Genomic DNA, 15,785 nt, shown 5'->3' with positions numbered 1-15,785 from the left:
CCAGCGGTCACAACCGGAGGCCGGATGCCCTGTCCCGCAAGCCAGAGTACCTCTGCGCCAAGGACCCCCTTCCTCCACGGACAGTGCTGCCGGAAGAAGCCTTGGCCGCAGCACGGGAACCAGTGGACTTGCGGGCCCAGGTGCGAGAGGCGCAGTGCCAGGACGCCTGGTCGCAGCAAAGGAGAGCGGAGGTGGGCCCCACGTCTCCTTGGACCTGGAGGAAAACTTACTCAAGTTTCGGGGGCAATTATATGTGCCCACAGGACCACTCCGAGCCCTCGTCATGACCCAGTGCCACGACAACCCTGCAGCAGGACATTTTGGGTTCTTCAAGACCCTCCACCTGGTGACACGGATCTTTTGGTGGCCCCGAGTGCGGCATGATGTACATGCCTACGTGACATCCTGCGTACCGTGCCGGCAAGCCAAGGCCGCCACGGAGGCCCCTCCCGGGCTCCTCCAGCCCTTGCCGACACCCGACAGACCCTGGGGGATGATCTCCATGGACTTCCTGATGGACCTGCCACCGTCCTCTGGGTTCACCACGGCTCCTGGTGGTGGTGGACATGCTCACCAAGATGGCACACTTCATCCCATGCTGCGGACTGCCCACAGCCGCAAAAACGGCCCGTCTCTTGCTGCAGCACATCTTCCGCCTCCATGGTCTACCGGACAGGGTGGTTTCGGACCGCGGAGTTCAGTTCACAGCTCGCTTCTGGAAGAGCCTGATGGCCGCGTTGGAGGTGCAGGTGTGTCTGTCGTCATCGCACCATCCGGAGACCGACGGGGGTACAGAGAAGGTCATCGGTATCCTGGAACAGTATCTCCGTTGCTTCATCAACCAGCAACAGGACAACTGGGCCGATTACCTGTCCCTGGCGGAGTTTGCTTTTAACAACTCTCAGCACACCTCTACTCAGATGACCCCGTTCTTTGCCAATGTGGGGTACCATCCGCGGCTCTTCCCTCTGGCACCACCGGATTCTCCTGTTCCCGAAACGCAGACCTTCCTGACGGAATTGCATGCGGTCCAACAGTTGGTACGTCAGCAGCTGGATCGGGCAAAGGAGGACTACAAACGATCCGCCGACCGCTCCCGACGGGCAACGCCCCCGCTGGCAGTTGGAGACCGGGTGTGGCTCTCCACCAAACACCTCCCGTCCGACCACCCGGTAAAGAAGTTGGACCACTGATTCATCGGCCCGTTCCCTGTCGAGGCAGTCATCAACCCAGTAGCCTACCGACTGACCCTGCCACAATCCATGCGGATCCACCCCGTTTTTCACCAGTCCCTTCTGGTTCCTGAGGCCACACCGAGTCCCCTTCGGTGCCCAACAGCACCCGTCACTGTCGCCGAGGACGGATCGGAGGAATACGAAGTCCACAGCGACAAGACTCCCGCTGGCTGAAGGGTCGCTTTCCAATATTTGATCGCGGAAGGGATACGGGACTGATTTCTCCTGGGTAGATGCCTCCGACGCTCATGCCCCTGACCTGGTGCAGGCCTTCCATGAGCAGAACCCAGCCCGACCGCATCCCGATCGCCAGCCCTGGGGAAGGGCCCTGCGGTGAGGGATAGTGTTGTGACCCAGGTTCCTGGACCCGGACTCCTGGACTCGGATGATTCAGAAAGTGAGGGAGAAGACCTGGCAAGCCCTGCTTCTCTTGAGCCCTTTCCCTCCCTGGCACCCACTCAAAGGGAGGAGGAGGGGCCGGCAAGGCCTGATTCTCCCGAGCCTTCTTCTGATTTGGCAACGCCCCAAGAACAGTTTTGGAGTGATGCAAGACTGCGCAGACGTGACCGGTGCGCGCAGCAGAAGCAGCATTGGGATAAAGCCAAGTCATAATTGTCATGCAGTGACATCTGCAGAGACTATAAATAGGAGGCGGGACTTCCTGGTTTTTTGTCTTGGACAAAGCAATGAATTTGCGCGGGCAAACTGTATCAATGGAGGGAAGAATATATTCGTGAGTAATTCTGGCCTTATCTATAATTTCCTCGTTATCTCCAGAAACTTGGCAGGCCCGTGGGTAGACGTGGCCAGGACATATATCTATGTAAATAAAAGGAGAAAAGGAGGCCTCTGACTGACTCTTTGCAGGGAGTATTGGGGGGAGGGAAACAGAACACAGCCTCCCGGGGAGAGGCAAGCAGGAAAAAGCAGAAAATGGAGCTGGTGAAGGAAAGGCCACACACAGCTGGGCATGCTTGGCGGCAGGAGGAGGCATGGTGCGATGGGGCTGCTTTGTTCGCCACTGACAGAACCACCAACTGCAATGGAGCAGCCAGCATGAGGGGAGGAGGAGGAACAGGGAGAAGAGTAGGAAAGTGGCCTCCTCCTTACCTTGCGCCGGCCGCTCCGTTGCCCATTTCGCCACTGTAGCGCCACGCTATGGAGTTTTACCCACCAACCACCACCACCCAAATGTCCTCACTTCTCCCAAGCATTTCTTTGCCTACCTGATTTCCAGCTCCATTGCATTTCTCACCATCGTGTGCAGGGAAAGGAAAGTTTGTGAGACTAAATTTTTTTTTCACTCAATCAATTCCAACTTCATGAAGTTGGAATTGATTGAACTTTTTTTTTGTCCCACAAACTTTTGTTTTCCTGCACATGACGGCGAGAAACATGATGGAGCTGGAAATCAGGTAGGCAAAGAAATGCTTGGAGAATTTGGGGAAAGTGAGGGCATCTGGGCGGTGATGGGTGGGGAAAACTCTTCTGCCCACAAAAACCTCGTCTTTGATGGTTGATAACAAAAGCAGAGCAAGAGCTGTTTGGAAGAGCCAGTCAGCCCAGGAGCCAGGAATATCCTTTCTCCCCCGCCCCACCTGCCACACTCCCAAATTGCATCGAAAAAGGAGGTGGGTGGCTAAGTGAAGGGCAGAAAGCCCTGTCATGCCCGGCAATGGGGGGGGGGGGCGAAAAGAGATGGCAAGAGGAGCTCCATCTCATTCCATGTGCCACAATGAAAGGCAGCAGCAGCCTGGCCGCTTCCGTTCCCCGTGGGTAAGGCAGACAAGCAGGGTGGGCCGTGTGGACCACATGGGAAGGCAGGCAAGCAGGCTGGGCTGCGGAGGCTGCGGGGAAGACAGGTAAGCTGGCTGGGCTGCGGGTACTGCGTGGGAGGCCTTGAGGAAGGCAACAGTGGTGGGTTGCTACCGGTTCGCACCAGTTTGGGAGGACTGGTAGTGGTAATTTTGGCTAGTTTGGAGAACCATTAGTAATTGCTGGCTGGCCACACCCCTGAACCGGTTCCACTCACTCACCCCAGCTGCCCGACGCTCGCTCGCCCCGCCCTCCTCAACCCAGTCACTCCTCACTTACACTGTGTGGGTCTTCCGCATGCCCAGCTGAGCCACATGATCATCAGAGGTTGTTTTTTTTTACCTTTAAAAGCATTTTTTCTTTGGCTGAAAAAATGCTTTTAAAAGTAAAAAAAACCCTCTGATGGGATCGTCTGAACCCTTAAAAAGCATTTTTTCTATAGCCTCTTCAACCAAAGAGGCTGTAAAAAAGTGCTTTTAAAGGGTTCTGGCGATCAGACAACTCAGCTGGGATCGCCAGAACCCTTTAAAAGCATTTTTTTCTACAGCCTCATAGGCCAAAGAGGCTGTAAAAAAAAGGTGCTTTTAAAGGGTTCTGGTTATCAGGCAACTCAGCTGGGATCGCCAGAACCCTTTAAAAGCATTTTTTCTACAGCCTCTTCAGCCAAATGATGACAATGATGAATCCGCATACAGATGGGAGGTTGAATGACTAGCCTCGTGGTGCGACCAGAACTATCTGGAACTGAACACACTCAAAACCGTAGAAATGGTGGTAGACTTTAGAAGAAACCCCTCCATACCTCCACATCTCACAATACTAGACAACACAGTATCAACAGTAGAAACCTTCAAATTTCTAGGTTCTATCATATCACAAGTTTTAAAATGGACAACTAACATCAAAAAAGGACAACAAAGAATGTTCTTTCTGCACCAACTCAGAAAGCTCAAACTGCCCAAGGAGCTGCTGATCCAGTTCTACAGAGGAATTATTGAGTCTGTCCTGGTTGTAAATTGCTCAAGAAGGCGGTGATGGCGGAGTAAGGATTAAGGAAGGCGGCCTTTTCCGGTTTTGTCCTTACAAGGGGGTCAACTTAATATCTTTGACTCCTGGTTCGGCTGGGGGAATATCCCGTCAGCCTGAAGAGGGGTTTTTCACCCCCCGGGAGAGCATGGCTGGCTGGAACGAGGTTGGAGATGGTTGGCATGAGTGGCTGTTATACTAGCTGCATTAGCTGGTGGTGATGGCAATGGCGGCGTTTTTCCTCCGGGGGGAGCTATATCGGTAGTCTGGCATGGCCCAGGTGTTGGCTTGGTTGCTGTCCTGGGCTGTTCTGGGCTGGTCGGACCCTCCCCCCCCCCCCGTGATCGAAGGATGCCGAGTGGAGTGGAGTTGAAGACGCCGGTGATATCATTCTCCACCTTGAATCTTTTTGTCATCTAAACCCATTTCCCAGCCGGAGGACATGAATAGTGCATGGCTATTGAAGCTGGTTTACTTCTATCATTTCACCAGCAGAGGGGACTAACCATCTGTTCTACCACAGTGAGAGGGTGGTTTAGGCCTCTACCCCCCTCGGGCTGTGTCGGCTTGGCGTCTGTCTTCTACTTAGCAGGGGGCCTGGACCATCAGACCGGCCACAGTGAGAGAGTGGTCTGGATTTTTAATCCCTCGAACTAGTTAAAATGTTGTCAGGCCTGGAAACCATACTAGGCCTTAGGTTTCCAGACGCTGCCACATTTTTCCCCTGAGGGAAAGAAGGGGGGTTGAGGGGTATGGTAACATTCTTCAAGCGGTCAAGGTCGGATTGTGTTCACATCTGCAGAAGGAGTGGCAAGAAGAGGTTTCGAATAAAGTGGACGAACGTTGGACCATGTGACCAGCAAAGGAGTTAAGGGGGGTGGGACTCTTGGGGTTTGTATAACTGGGAAAAGAATCCGGAAGTTCAGTTTTGGAATTTCACTCACCGTGTGCCAGTTTCCTTATGCTAGTAAAGAACTCTGAAAGGCAATGGCTTCTGAGTTTTTTTATGCAGAGGAGGTTTTTCTGGAACCTTGACACTACTCCTAACTTTCTTTGGCTTAATGGTACCCTCTCCTCCGCTAAGGGGGCTCGTTAGGGGGGTGCTGGGCCCCAGCCTCCGCAACCTCCACAGCGGTGCAAAGACCCAGCGAAGATGGAAGGCCAGCAAGCTGAAAGCCTTGAAGGGGCCGAGAGGCTGGAATCTGAGGACTTGGTCGAGATCACCTACTTCCCATCGGAAGATATGACTCAAAAGCCTGAAGTGGAAAAGCCTGCTCGTCAGCTTGGTGAACGGCCTAAAGACTCCGATTCATGGGTAAGCTGTTGCTCCGGCCAAACCCCTCCCCAACAATTGCAAGAAGTGAGATCCCAATCTCACTCAATCTCAATGGAGAGCAATAAAAACTGGAGAATCAGGAGAGTCACTGGATTGGGACCTGAGAAACCCCCTAAAATCCCAATCCCTATTGGACCTCCCGGAAACTTTTGAGCGTTTGGAAGTGAGGCCTCGTATAAGCTCAGCTCACCTGCCTCAAGAGCCTTTGAGAGCCTTTGAGTTTAGCTCAGCCTAAATTCATCTCCCTCCCACCAGAAAGAAAGAAATTACTGAAGCTCGAAGCCATTCCGATGAACGCAGGAACATAGCTCCCATGTCTCCAGTGATCGGATGGAACATCGATCCGAACACCATGAGTGGGTGTTTGGGTTTTCTTTGTCCTGGCTGGACATTTTTTGGGGGGGGTTACTGTTGTGTAAACACAGTAACTCCCTATGGGCCTTAGCATATTTGTGCCTCCTGAACCTGTTATATTATCATCTGGACTTGCCGGGATACCGTCTGGACTTGCCGAGATAAACTGCCTGCCATTCGTTGAGACTGTGATGTATTCGCCAGTGGAACTTCTTGGTCTGTGAGATTCCCCCCTCTCGCAGATATGGCCCTCCACTTTATCGAGGGCCTACCTCGATGACAGAGTTTGGAATCCCGAGAGGTGGCATGCTGCAAAGAAGGGATTGAGGGTTTTTTTTAAATTGTCTTTTGTAACTTTTTTGAATGATCCTAGTGGAGGGCTTTTGGGGGGAGGGAGGGTTCTGGGGAAAACCCATTAGGGTTATGGCTTGACTCTGCGAGGGCTCGCGGTGTAGATATTATAGGTTTGGAGGCGACGGAGGAGGCTGGAGCTCAATTTAAAGAGGGCTATTCCATCTGCACGGTAAATGGGAGGGGCAGATATGGCGGAAGCGGGGGCCCAGGTTATGTTCGGGGAGTGCGTGCTCGCTGTGTGCGAGTGATTGCGCACTCTGGTCCCACTGACTTTTCTCGTTCCCCGGGTGGCTTGAATCCACAGAGCCTGGGCCTTCGGCTGATGTTATGTAATGCCAGGTCCATGGTGAATAAAGCCCCCCTCATTTTCGATCTCATACAAGAGGGGGATGCAGACCTGATGGGCATTTCGGAGACCTGGTTGGGCGCGGAAGGGGGGGTGCCCCTTGTTGAAATGTGCCCACTAGGCTTCCGAGCATTCCATCAGCTGAGGGCCCAGGGTAGGAGTGGGGGGGGGGGTGGCGGTTATTGTTAAAGAAGGTCTTGAGCCGAGGGAGGTCACTATTCCTCAGATAGCCGGATGTGAGTCCCTCTTTGTGAAGTGGGGCCAAGGGATACAGGTGGGCTTGCTGATTACGTACCTGGCTCCTTGCTATGTGACGGCAGTCCTGCCCGAGCTACTGGATGTGATAGCCGGGATGGCGGTTGATACCCCCAGACTTATGGTTATGGGGGATTACAACCTGCCGTCGGTCGGTGAAACATCAGTGGTGGCTCAGGAGTTCATGGCTTCCATGACAGCCTTGGACCTGACCCAGTTAGTTAATGGTCCCACTCACATCGGGGGAAACACTCTAGATCTGATTTTTGGACACTCTGGACAGTGGTTGAATGATCTAGAATTAGGGGAGTTAGTCATCAAACCCCTGTCATGGTCAGATCATTCGCTCCTTCAACTCAACTTTTGAACCGCCAACCCCTACCGCAGGGAGATGGAGCCAACTAGTTGGTTCTGTCCCAGGCGCCAGATGGACCCGGGGAGGTTTCTGATAGAGCTTGGGCCATATCCTGAGAAGTTAGCTCACGGCTCGACTGAAGAACTAGTGGCTGCCTGGGAAAGGGCGGCCACTGAGGCATTGGATCGCGTCGTGCCTTTGCGGCCTCTGACCCGGCGCCGATCTCGATTGGCTCCTTGGTATTCTGAGGAGCTGAGAGGGATGAAGCGCCGGAAAAGACGCCTAGAGAGCGGTTGGAGGGCCAGTCGTTCCGAATCTGACTGGACACTAGTAAGGTCACATATTCAGACCTACTTGGTGGCGATAAGAGCGGCAAAACGTGAGTATTTTCCACTCTTACTGCATCGGCAGAGAATCACCCAGCCGCCCTGTTTAGGGTGACCCGCTCCCTCCTCCATCTGAGAGCACTGGAGGACCCCTTGCAAGGGCATGCTGAGGATTTTGGACAATATCTGCATGATAAAATCGCTCAGATTCGGGATGGTCTGGACTCTGGGTGGATTCGGGTGGGGTGATGGAGATAGGCCTTGAGGATGTTATCTGGGAAGAGTTCGATACTGTTGCTCCCGAAGATATGGACAGGATACTGGGGAGGTTGAATGCGACTACATGTTTATTGGACCCTTGTCCCTCCTGGCTGGTATTGACCACCCGGGAGGTTACACGAGGCTGGCTTCAGGGAATTGTCAATGCTTCCTTGACAGAGGGTGTCTTCCCTGCCGCCTTCAAAGAGGCCGTAGTGAGGCCCCTCCTCAAGAAGCCCTCCCTGGATCCAGCTGTTCTAGCGAACTATCGTCCTGTCTCCAAATTAAACTTTGTGGCAAAGGTTGTAGAGAGTGTGGTGGCACGACAACTCCCACAGTACCTGGATGAAACTGCCTATCTCGACCCGTTTCAATCCGGCTTCCAGCCTGGGTACAGCACGGAGACGGCATTGGTCGCGTTGGTGGATGATCTCTGGAGGGCTCGGGACAGGGGTTGTTCCTCTGTCCTGGTCCTATTAGATCTCTCAGCGGCCTTTGATACCATCAACCATGGTATTTTGCTGCACCGGTTGGAGGGTTTAGGAGTGAGGGGCACCGTTTTGCGGTGGTTCTCCTCCTATCTTTCTGATCAGTCGCAGACGGTGTTGGCAGGAGGGCAAAGATCGGCCGCGAGGCGCCTCATATGTGGGGTGCCACAGGGGTCAGTTCTCTCACCTCTTCTGTTCAACATCTATGTGAAGCCACTAGGGGAGATCATCTGTGGTTTTGGGGTGCAATGTCATCTGTACGCTGACAATACTCAGCTGTACATTTCCACCCCAAACCATCCCAACGATGCCACTGAAGTGATGTCCCGGTGTCTGGAGGCCGTGTGGGTCTGGATGGGGAGAAACAGGCTTCGACTCAACCCTTCCAAGACTGAGTGGCTATGGATGCTAGCGTCCCGATATAGCCAGCTAAAACCATCGCTGGCTGTTGGGGGCAAGTCATTGGCACCCATGGAGAGGGCTCGCAATCTAGGCGTCCTCCTGGATGTACGGCTGTCTTTAGAAGAGCATATGATGGCCGTTGCCAGGGGGGCTTTTTATCAGGTTCGCCTGATGCGCCAGTTGCATCCCTTTCTGGACCGGGATTCTTTATGCATGATCACTCACGCTCTCGTCACTTTCTGCCTGGACTACTGTAATGCTCTCTACATGGGGTTCCCCTTGAAGAGCACCCGGAGGCTCCAACTGGTTCAGAATGCGGCCGCGCGGGTAATAGTGGGAACAACCCGAGGCTCCCATGTAACACCTGTCCTGCGCGAGCTGCACTGGTTTCCGGTGGTCTTCCGGGTGCAATTCAAGGTGTTGGTTATCACCTTTAAAGCGCTCCATGGCATAGGACCGGGTTATTTATGAGACCGCCTGCTGCTACCATAGCCTCCCATCGACCCGTGAGCTCCCATAGAGAGGGTCTCCTCAGATGCCATCGGTCAAACAATGTAGACTGGTGACCCCCAGGGGGAGAGCCTTCTCTGTGGGGGCTCCTGCCCTCTGGAATGAGCTGCCTCTGAGGATACGTCAACTGCCTGATCTCTGGACCTTTCGCCGCAAGCTAAGGACCTTTCTATTTTATCGTGCAGGGCTGGCTTAATGAAGTTTTTGTTGGGGTTTTATTATAGTCTTATATTCCTTCAGTTTTTAATTTAAGTAGTTTTTATATGTTTTTTAACTTTTTTGAGTTGTGTTTTTACCCTGGTTGTAAACCGGCCTGAGTCCTTCGGGAGAAGGGCGGTATATAAATTAAATAAAATAAATAAATAAATAAATAAATAAATAATCTGCACCTCTATAACAGTCTGTTTGGTTCTGCAACCCAACAAGACAGACACAGACTTCAGAGGATAATTAGAACTGCCGAAAAAGCAATTGCTACCAACCTGCCTTCCATTGAGGACCTGTATACTGCACGAATCAAAAAGAGGGCTGTGAAAATATTTACAGACCCCTCACATTCTGGACATAAACTGTTTCAACTCCTACCCTCAAAACGACGCTATAGAGCACTGCACACCAGAACAACTAGACACAAGAACATTTTTTCCCCGAACGCCATCACTCTGCTAAACAAATGATTCTCTCAACACTGTCAAACTATTTACTAAATCTGCACTACTATTAATCTTCTCATCGTTCCCATCACCCATCTCCTTCCACGTATCACTGTAACTTTGTTGCTTGTATTCTTACAATTTATACTGATATTGTTTCCTGATTGCTTAATTGTAGCTTATGACTATCATTAAGTGTTGTATCATTAAGTGTTAAATTTGTATCCTGTGACTATCATTAAGTATTCTAAGTGTTGTACCTTGATGAAGGTATCCTTTCTTTTATGTACACTGAGAGCAAATGCACCAAGACAAATTCCTTGTGTGTCCAATCACATTTGGCCAATAAAAATTCTATTCTATTCTATTCTATTACCCCCACCCCACACCATGCCATGCCCAAAGAACTGGTAGTAACAAATTTTACATTTCACCCCTGTTGGAGATCCCTGATCTAAACTACTTTAGGAGCAAAGTGATGGGTTTTGCTGGCATTTCAGGAGGAAGGGGAGGGAGGGAGGGAGAGAGAGAGAAGTAGAAAAAGACAAAGAAAGAGACAAAGAAAGAAAAAGAAGGAAAGAAGGAGAGAGAGAAAAGAGAGAGAGAAAAAGAGAGAGAAACAAAGAGAAAGAAAATAAAGGAAGGAAGGAAGGAAGGAAGGAAAGAAGGAAGGGAGAGGGAAAGAAAAAGACAAAGAAAGACAAAGAAAGAGGAAGGGAGAGAGAGAGAGAGAAAGAAAGAAGAAAGAAAGAAAGAAAGAAAGAAAGAAAGAAAGAAAGAGGAAGAGAGAGAGAGAAGAAAGAGAAAGAAAGAGGAAGGAAGGGGAGAGAGAGAGAGAGAGAGAGAGAGAGAGAGAGGGAGAGAGAGAAAGATGGAAGAAGAAGAAGAAGAAGGAAGGACCACAAACCCTGGCACTAGACACGGCTTCAGAAGACGCTTTGAAACAGGACAGCAACTAGGGCTGGAAGGGACCTTAGAGGCTATCTAGTCCAACCTCCTGCTCCAACAGGAAACCTTACATCATCTGGATTATCTTGGTGCCTCTAACAGAGAGGAAAATTGTCAGAAAGGAGAAGGAGTTTACTAGGATAAGGCTGCCATGCAGAGGAAGGCAGAGATAGTCCTTGACTTATGATCAGAATTGAGTCCAAAATTTTGGCTGCTAAGCAAGAGCGTTGTTAAGTGAGTTTCACCACATTTTGCTCAATCCATGATCTCTCCTGGCTCTAACAATCATGTGCAAGTTAGGGAAGAACATCTGAAGGTATGTGTAATGTTCTAAATGTACAGAAGTTATAGTTAAACATGTGGCAGAAAGTGGACTCTGGGTGTGTTTTTCCAAATGTAGTAAGTGAGGTTGAATGTGTATAGTTTTAGAAGAAGTGTGTGTGTGTGTGTGTGTGTGTGTATATACAGTATATATAGTAGATAATGTATCTTTTTGTGTGCCTATACACACTATACTATGTAATATGTATGTACACATATGGCATATATACGTAGGATTAAATAGTATATTTTGGATGTTCAGTAGTAATAAATGAATAGACAGGAAAACTGTATCTTGTTGAGACCTTTGAGGCGAGGAGAGGCCAGGCACCCTAACCCAACTTTTGATGTGAGTGACATCAAGTTGGCCACACCCACCCAGTCACATGACCACCAAGCCATGCCCACCAAATAAGCCACGCCCAAAGAACTGGTAATAAAAAAATTTAGAACCCACCCCTGGAAGGCAAGCAAGCAGGCTGGGCTACAGGGACTCTGGGGAAGGCAGGCAAATAGGCTGGGCCGCAAGGGCCACGTGGGAGGCAACTGGGCAATAAGCAAAGAGGGAGAGACCAGCTGGGCCGCATGGTCAAGGCAAATGAGGGAACCAGAAAGCAACAGCCACTATGCCACAGGCATGACTCTAGGCATCAGCCAAAGTGGGCAAGGTGAGATAAGGAGTGAGTGGGAGGGACGGGGCGGGCAGGGAAGGGCCAGCCAGTGGTGCAATTAGCCAGTTCTCTGAACTGCGCAAAATCTTCACAACTGGTTCACCTGAAATGGTCCGAACTGGCTGAATCCCACTTCTGCCTTTACCCACAATCTTCTCCTGCCTTGTCTGAAAGTTCTTTATCTATTTCCTCCATTAAGTTTTACTCCTTTTCACTATACTTATTATATGCAAATCTGCTATTGCCATCCACCTTCTCACCTCTGAAATATACTCAGAATCCCCTCTTTTATTCCAGAGTAATAAGAAAGAGAAAGTAACCTTACCCGAACAATTCAAGCTGCGAGCAAGTTCTGTTGCCATCACTTGAATAATGAGCCCAATGCGGAGTCTGAGCATTTCTGCAAAGAGACTAGGTTGTGACCGGACATACATGGCCAGGTACACTATAATTTCCTGCCAGGGTTGGGGAAGAGAAGAATTGATTTTAGAGATCTCTGTCAAACACGGCACACAATGGCAATAATAAATTAATTTCTTCAAAAAGATTAGCAAGGTTTTTTTTTTCCATATTACCTGCGTAAGGACTGCAATGCTGATATCCTGGCCACTGGCTTCATATATTAGTTTGGTCAGCCTTTCAGGAGGCAGAGGCCTACAGATATTGAATTTAATTACAGGCATAAGCAAAAATCTGTCAGTGACTCTATGGCTATTTTTCAAGAAATCTTTTCAGTAGCTTAGCCTTATAAATTACTCTCCCAAATTATCAGACTGTAATGTTTATTAGACTAGCGGGGCAGGCTGTGTTGTTTAGTTTTAATCTTTTTTGTCCTCTAAAGAAAGCCTACCTTTATGAAGCCTAAGACTGGAGAAAAGTAAACTTGCATCATGAGAATTTTTCCCTATCTCTATCAAATGACTCACTTGTTTTGAATTCATAATTGTTCCTGATTAACAGGACAGTTTAATAAATTTTAAACTGTAGAATGTATTGAAAAAAATCCTCCTTTTCTAGAATTTATTTTGTACTCAGTTACATATAACTGGGGAAAAATGGTTCCAATCATTCAAGCCACAACAGTGGTGTTGCTAATGAAAAGGACCATTTTTGCTATTATATATTTTAACAAACTGGTTAAGATCCTGTATGTTCTCAGACATGACTCATGTTTCCCAATTAACACTTTTACTACTAAAAACACTTTCTAAAAATCTTATCATAAAGCTATCAACAAGTATGAAATGGTTCCATTCATTCAAGCTTTTCCTTGATCATCAAGCCACAACAGTGGTGTTGCTAATGAAAAGGACCATTTTTGCTATTATATATTTTAACAAACTGGTTAAGATCCTGTATGTTCTCAGACATGACTCATGTTTCCCAATTAATATTTTTACTACTAAAAATACTTTCTAAAAATCTTATCATAAAGCTATCAAGAAGTATGAAAAATAAGACATTGGTTTAAAATAGAGAGGTTCACATACGCTGTAATTGTTTTTTCACGTGGCTCAGGTGGGAGGCCAACTGTAAGTTGCTTCTGGTGGGATAAAAGATCTGTACAGGCCTTACACACAACAAAGGAAAGAAGAAAGTTCAAGTTTTCAATATCAATATGTAGCAATTGCATTACACTTAAATTTTGAAAAATTGATTTAGTCATTCCATATCACTAATGTCAATGTGAAGACCAAATCCATGTTCTTCCATATCTGAATCAGATATAGAAAAACACAATAAGATTATCTCTCAATGTTTTGTAGGGAGGTCCAGATAAGTCTTGTATTAATCCTCAAGGGGAAAACAACTCAAGAAGCTTAGGAAATTTTGAAAAGTGAGATTATAACACAATACCAAGAAGAAGAAAAATAACAGCTCTTAAAAGAAATCAGCATGGCTGCATAAAGAACTCTCTGACAAATTGAAAGACAAAAAAGACAAGTATAAAAAATGGAAAGATGGGCATATAACTAAGGTAGAATATCAGCAAATAGCCTGAGCCTGCAAAGACAAATTGAGGAAAGCTGAGGCTCACAATGAACAAAGGCTTGCAACGAAAGTAAAAAATAACAACAACAAAAAAACCTTCTCCCAACATGTTAAAAAAAGAAAAAAAATCAAGGAAACAATTGGTCCATTGCTGGGAGAAAGTGGCAAGAAGATGACAAACAACAGAAAGAAAGCAAAACTATTTAACTCATTTTTTGCATTTATCTTTACACAAAGGGAAAAAACAGTCCAACCTATCAAAACAGCACCACAAAAAAACAGATTAGGAATACAAGTTAAAATAGGGAAGAAAATGGTAAGTGAACATCTGTCTACCCTAGATGAGTTCAAATCACCAGGACCGGATGGATTACACCCCAAGGTTCTGAAAGAACTGGCAGATGAGATCTCAGAACCACTGAACTATATCTTTCAAAGAACCCGGAGCACTGGGGAACTGCCACAGGACTGGAAAAGAGCTGATGTAGTTCCCATCTTCAAAAAAGGGGAAAAAAATAGATCTAGGAAACTGCAGACCTATCAACCTGACCTCAATACCAGGGAAGATTATAGAAAAGATAATCAAGCAATGAATCAGCGAACACCTAGAAGCAAACAAAGTAATAACTGTTGTGATTTGCCAGCAGCCTGTGCAGCTGGCAACGGAGTCAGATAGCGATGAGGCTGAGGTGAGGCCAGGGCCATCGGGGAGTAAGGTGTGGACTCCAGAGCCTCCAGAGACTGATAGTAGTGAGGTAGAGGAACAGGAGGAGCTCGTTCCTAATGCAAGCATGAGAAGAGCTGCTAGAAGGCAAGAGCAGCTCAAGCAAAAAGGACAACTCGGGAGTGGGCCAAGAGATTATTGGCCTCTCCCATAAAGCTTAAAACAGACCAGCAACGGCGTTTGGGCCTTGCCAGAAATCAACGTTGGTAGCTTCGTCTTCTGCTTTGTCTTGCACTTATTTTTGTGACTTCTGAACGTTTGCCAAGAAAGGCCTTTGGCAGTTTGCCTAATTGGATCAAGGTTTGCGATAGGACTGAGGAATTTGTGTTGGAAGGAAATTGTTTTAATTTAGTTGAACTACGCTGGGAATTAAGTAATTCTCAGCTGTTCGAATAAAGTTTTTTTTTTCACCAACTGAGTTTCCTACTACCTACCTGGGCCTGGGTCACAACAATAACCAAAAGCCAACATGGGTTTGTCAAAAACAGATCACACCAGACCAATCTTATTGCATTCTTTAACAAAATGACAAAATTAGTGGACCAGAGGAATGCTGTCGATATAATTTATTCAGACTTCAGTAAGGCATTTGACAAAATAGACCATAACCCACTACTAGATAAAGTAGAAAAATATGGGTTCACCAGCAGATGAATTCGTAACTTGCTGACCAACCACAGTCAACGTGTAGTCCTCAATGGAACTGCATCTACATAGAGGGAAGTATGCAGTGGAGTACCCCAAGGCTCTGTTTTAGGCCCAGTACTCTTCAACATCTTCATCAATGACTTGGACAAGGGGATAGATGGGGAACTCATCAAATTTGCAAATGACACCAAGCTGGCAGGAATAGCCAACACTCCAGAAGATAGGCTTAAGATACAGAAGGATCTTGACAGACTTGAACAACTTATCTAATAAAATGAACTTATCTAATAAAATGAAATTCAATGGTGAAAAAGTAAAGTTCTACATTTAGGCAAGAAAAAAAATGCACAGATATAGTATATATGGTACCTTGCTCAACAGTAGTTAACTGTGAACTTCCGGTTGACATCGTGGTACCTTTCAGACACAGGAGAACTGGGTTCCATCCCCTGTGCTGAATTCTTCCTGCTTGTGGGCTCCAGGAGGGAGCCAAAGCTGCCCTTTAGGGATGGTGAAACAAAGACGGGCACCCTGTGAGGTCGAGGAGATTCGCAGCTCTCCTGTGACTATGGGGCAACGGTGAAATCTGGCTGGATCTAACTGGCTTACGCGAACTGGTAGTGCCGGCGGCGGAAGGCTCCACCCACCCACCCGGACATCATTACATCCCGTTTTTGACTCTCTGTGCATGTGCAGAGCCTTCTGTGCATGCATAGAAGAAGCACATGTGAGCATAGCAAGCGTGCATGCAGGCTTACATTCCCAAAC

General features: G+C 48.0%; 1 protein-coding gene across 2 annotated transcripts in view; it reads right to left on the bottom strand.

Annotated features, from left to right (window-relative positions):
• PHKA2 (phosphorylase kinase regulatory subunit alpha 2) overlaps positions 1-15,785 on the bottom strand; it is a 361,986-nt gene that overhangs the window by 170,079 nt on the left and 176,122 nt on the right. For both annotated transcript variants that reach the window (XM_058186862.1, XM_058186861.1), the window contains 3 exons: positions 13,144-13,223; positions 12,229-12,307; positions 11,979-12,108 (listed from right to left, as the gene is read on the bottom strand). In XM_058186862.1, coding sequence (XP_058042845.1) covers positions 11,979-12,108; positions 12,229-12,307; positions 13,144-13,223 — 289 coding nt within the window. The remainder of the gene's footprint in view (positions 1-11,978; positions 12,109-12,228; positions 12,308-13,143; positions 13,224-15,785) is intronic.

Source organism: Ahaetulla prasina, chromosome 5 (assembly GCF_028640845.1).
Source record: "Ahaetulla prasina isolate Xishuangbanna chromosome 5, ASM2864084v1, whole genome shotgun sequence".
NCBI lineage: Eukaryota > Metazoa > Chordata > Lepidosauria > Squamata > Colubridae > Ahaetulla > Ahaetulla prasina.
Note: the sequence above shows the minus strand (reverse complement) of the source record. Positions and strands in the feature narration are given on the sequence as shown.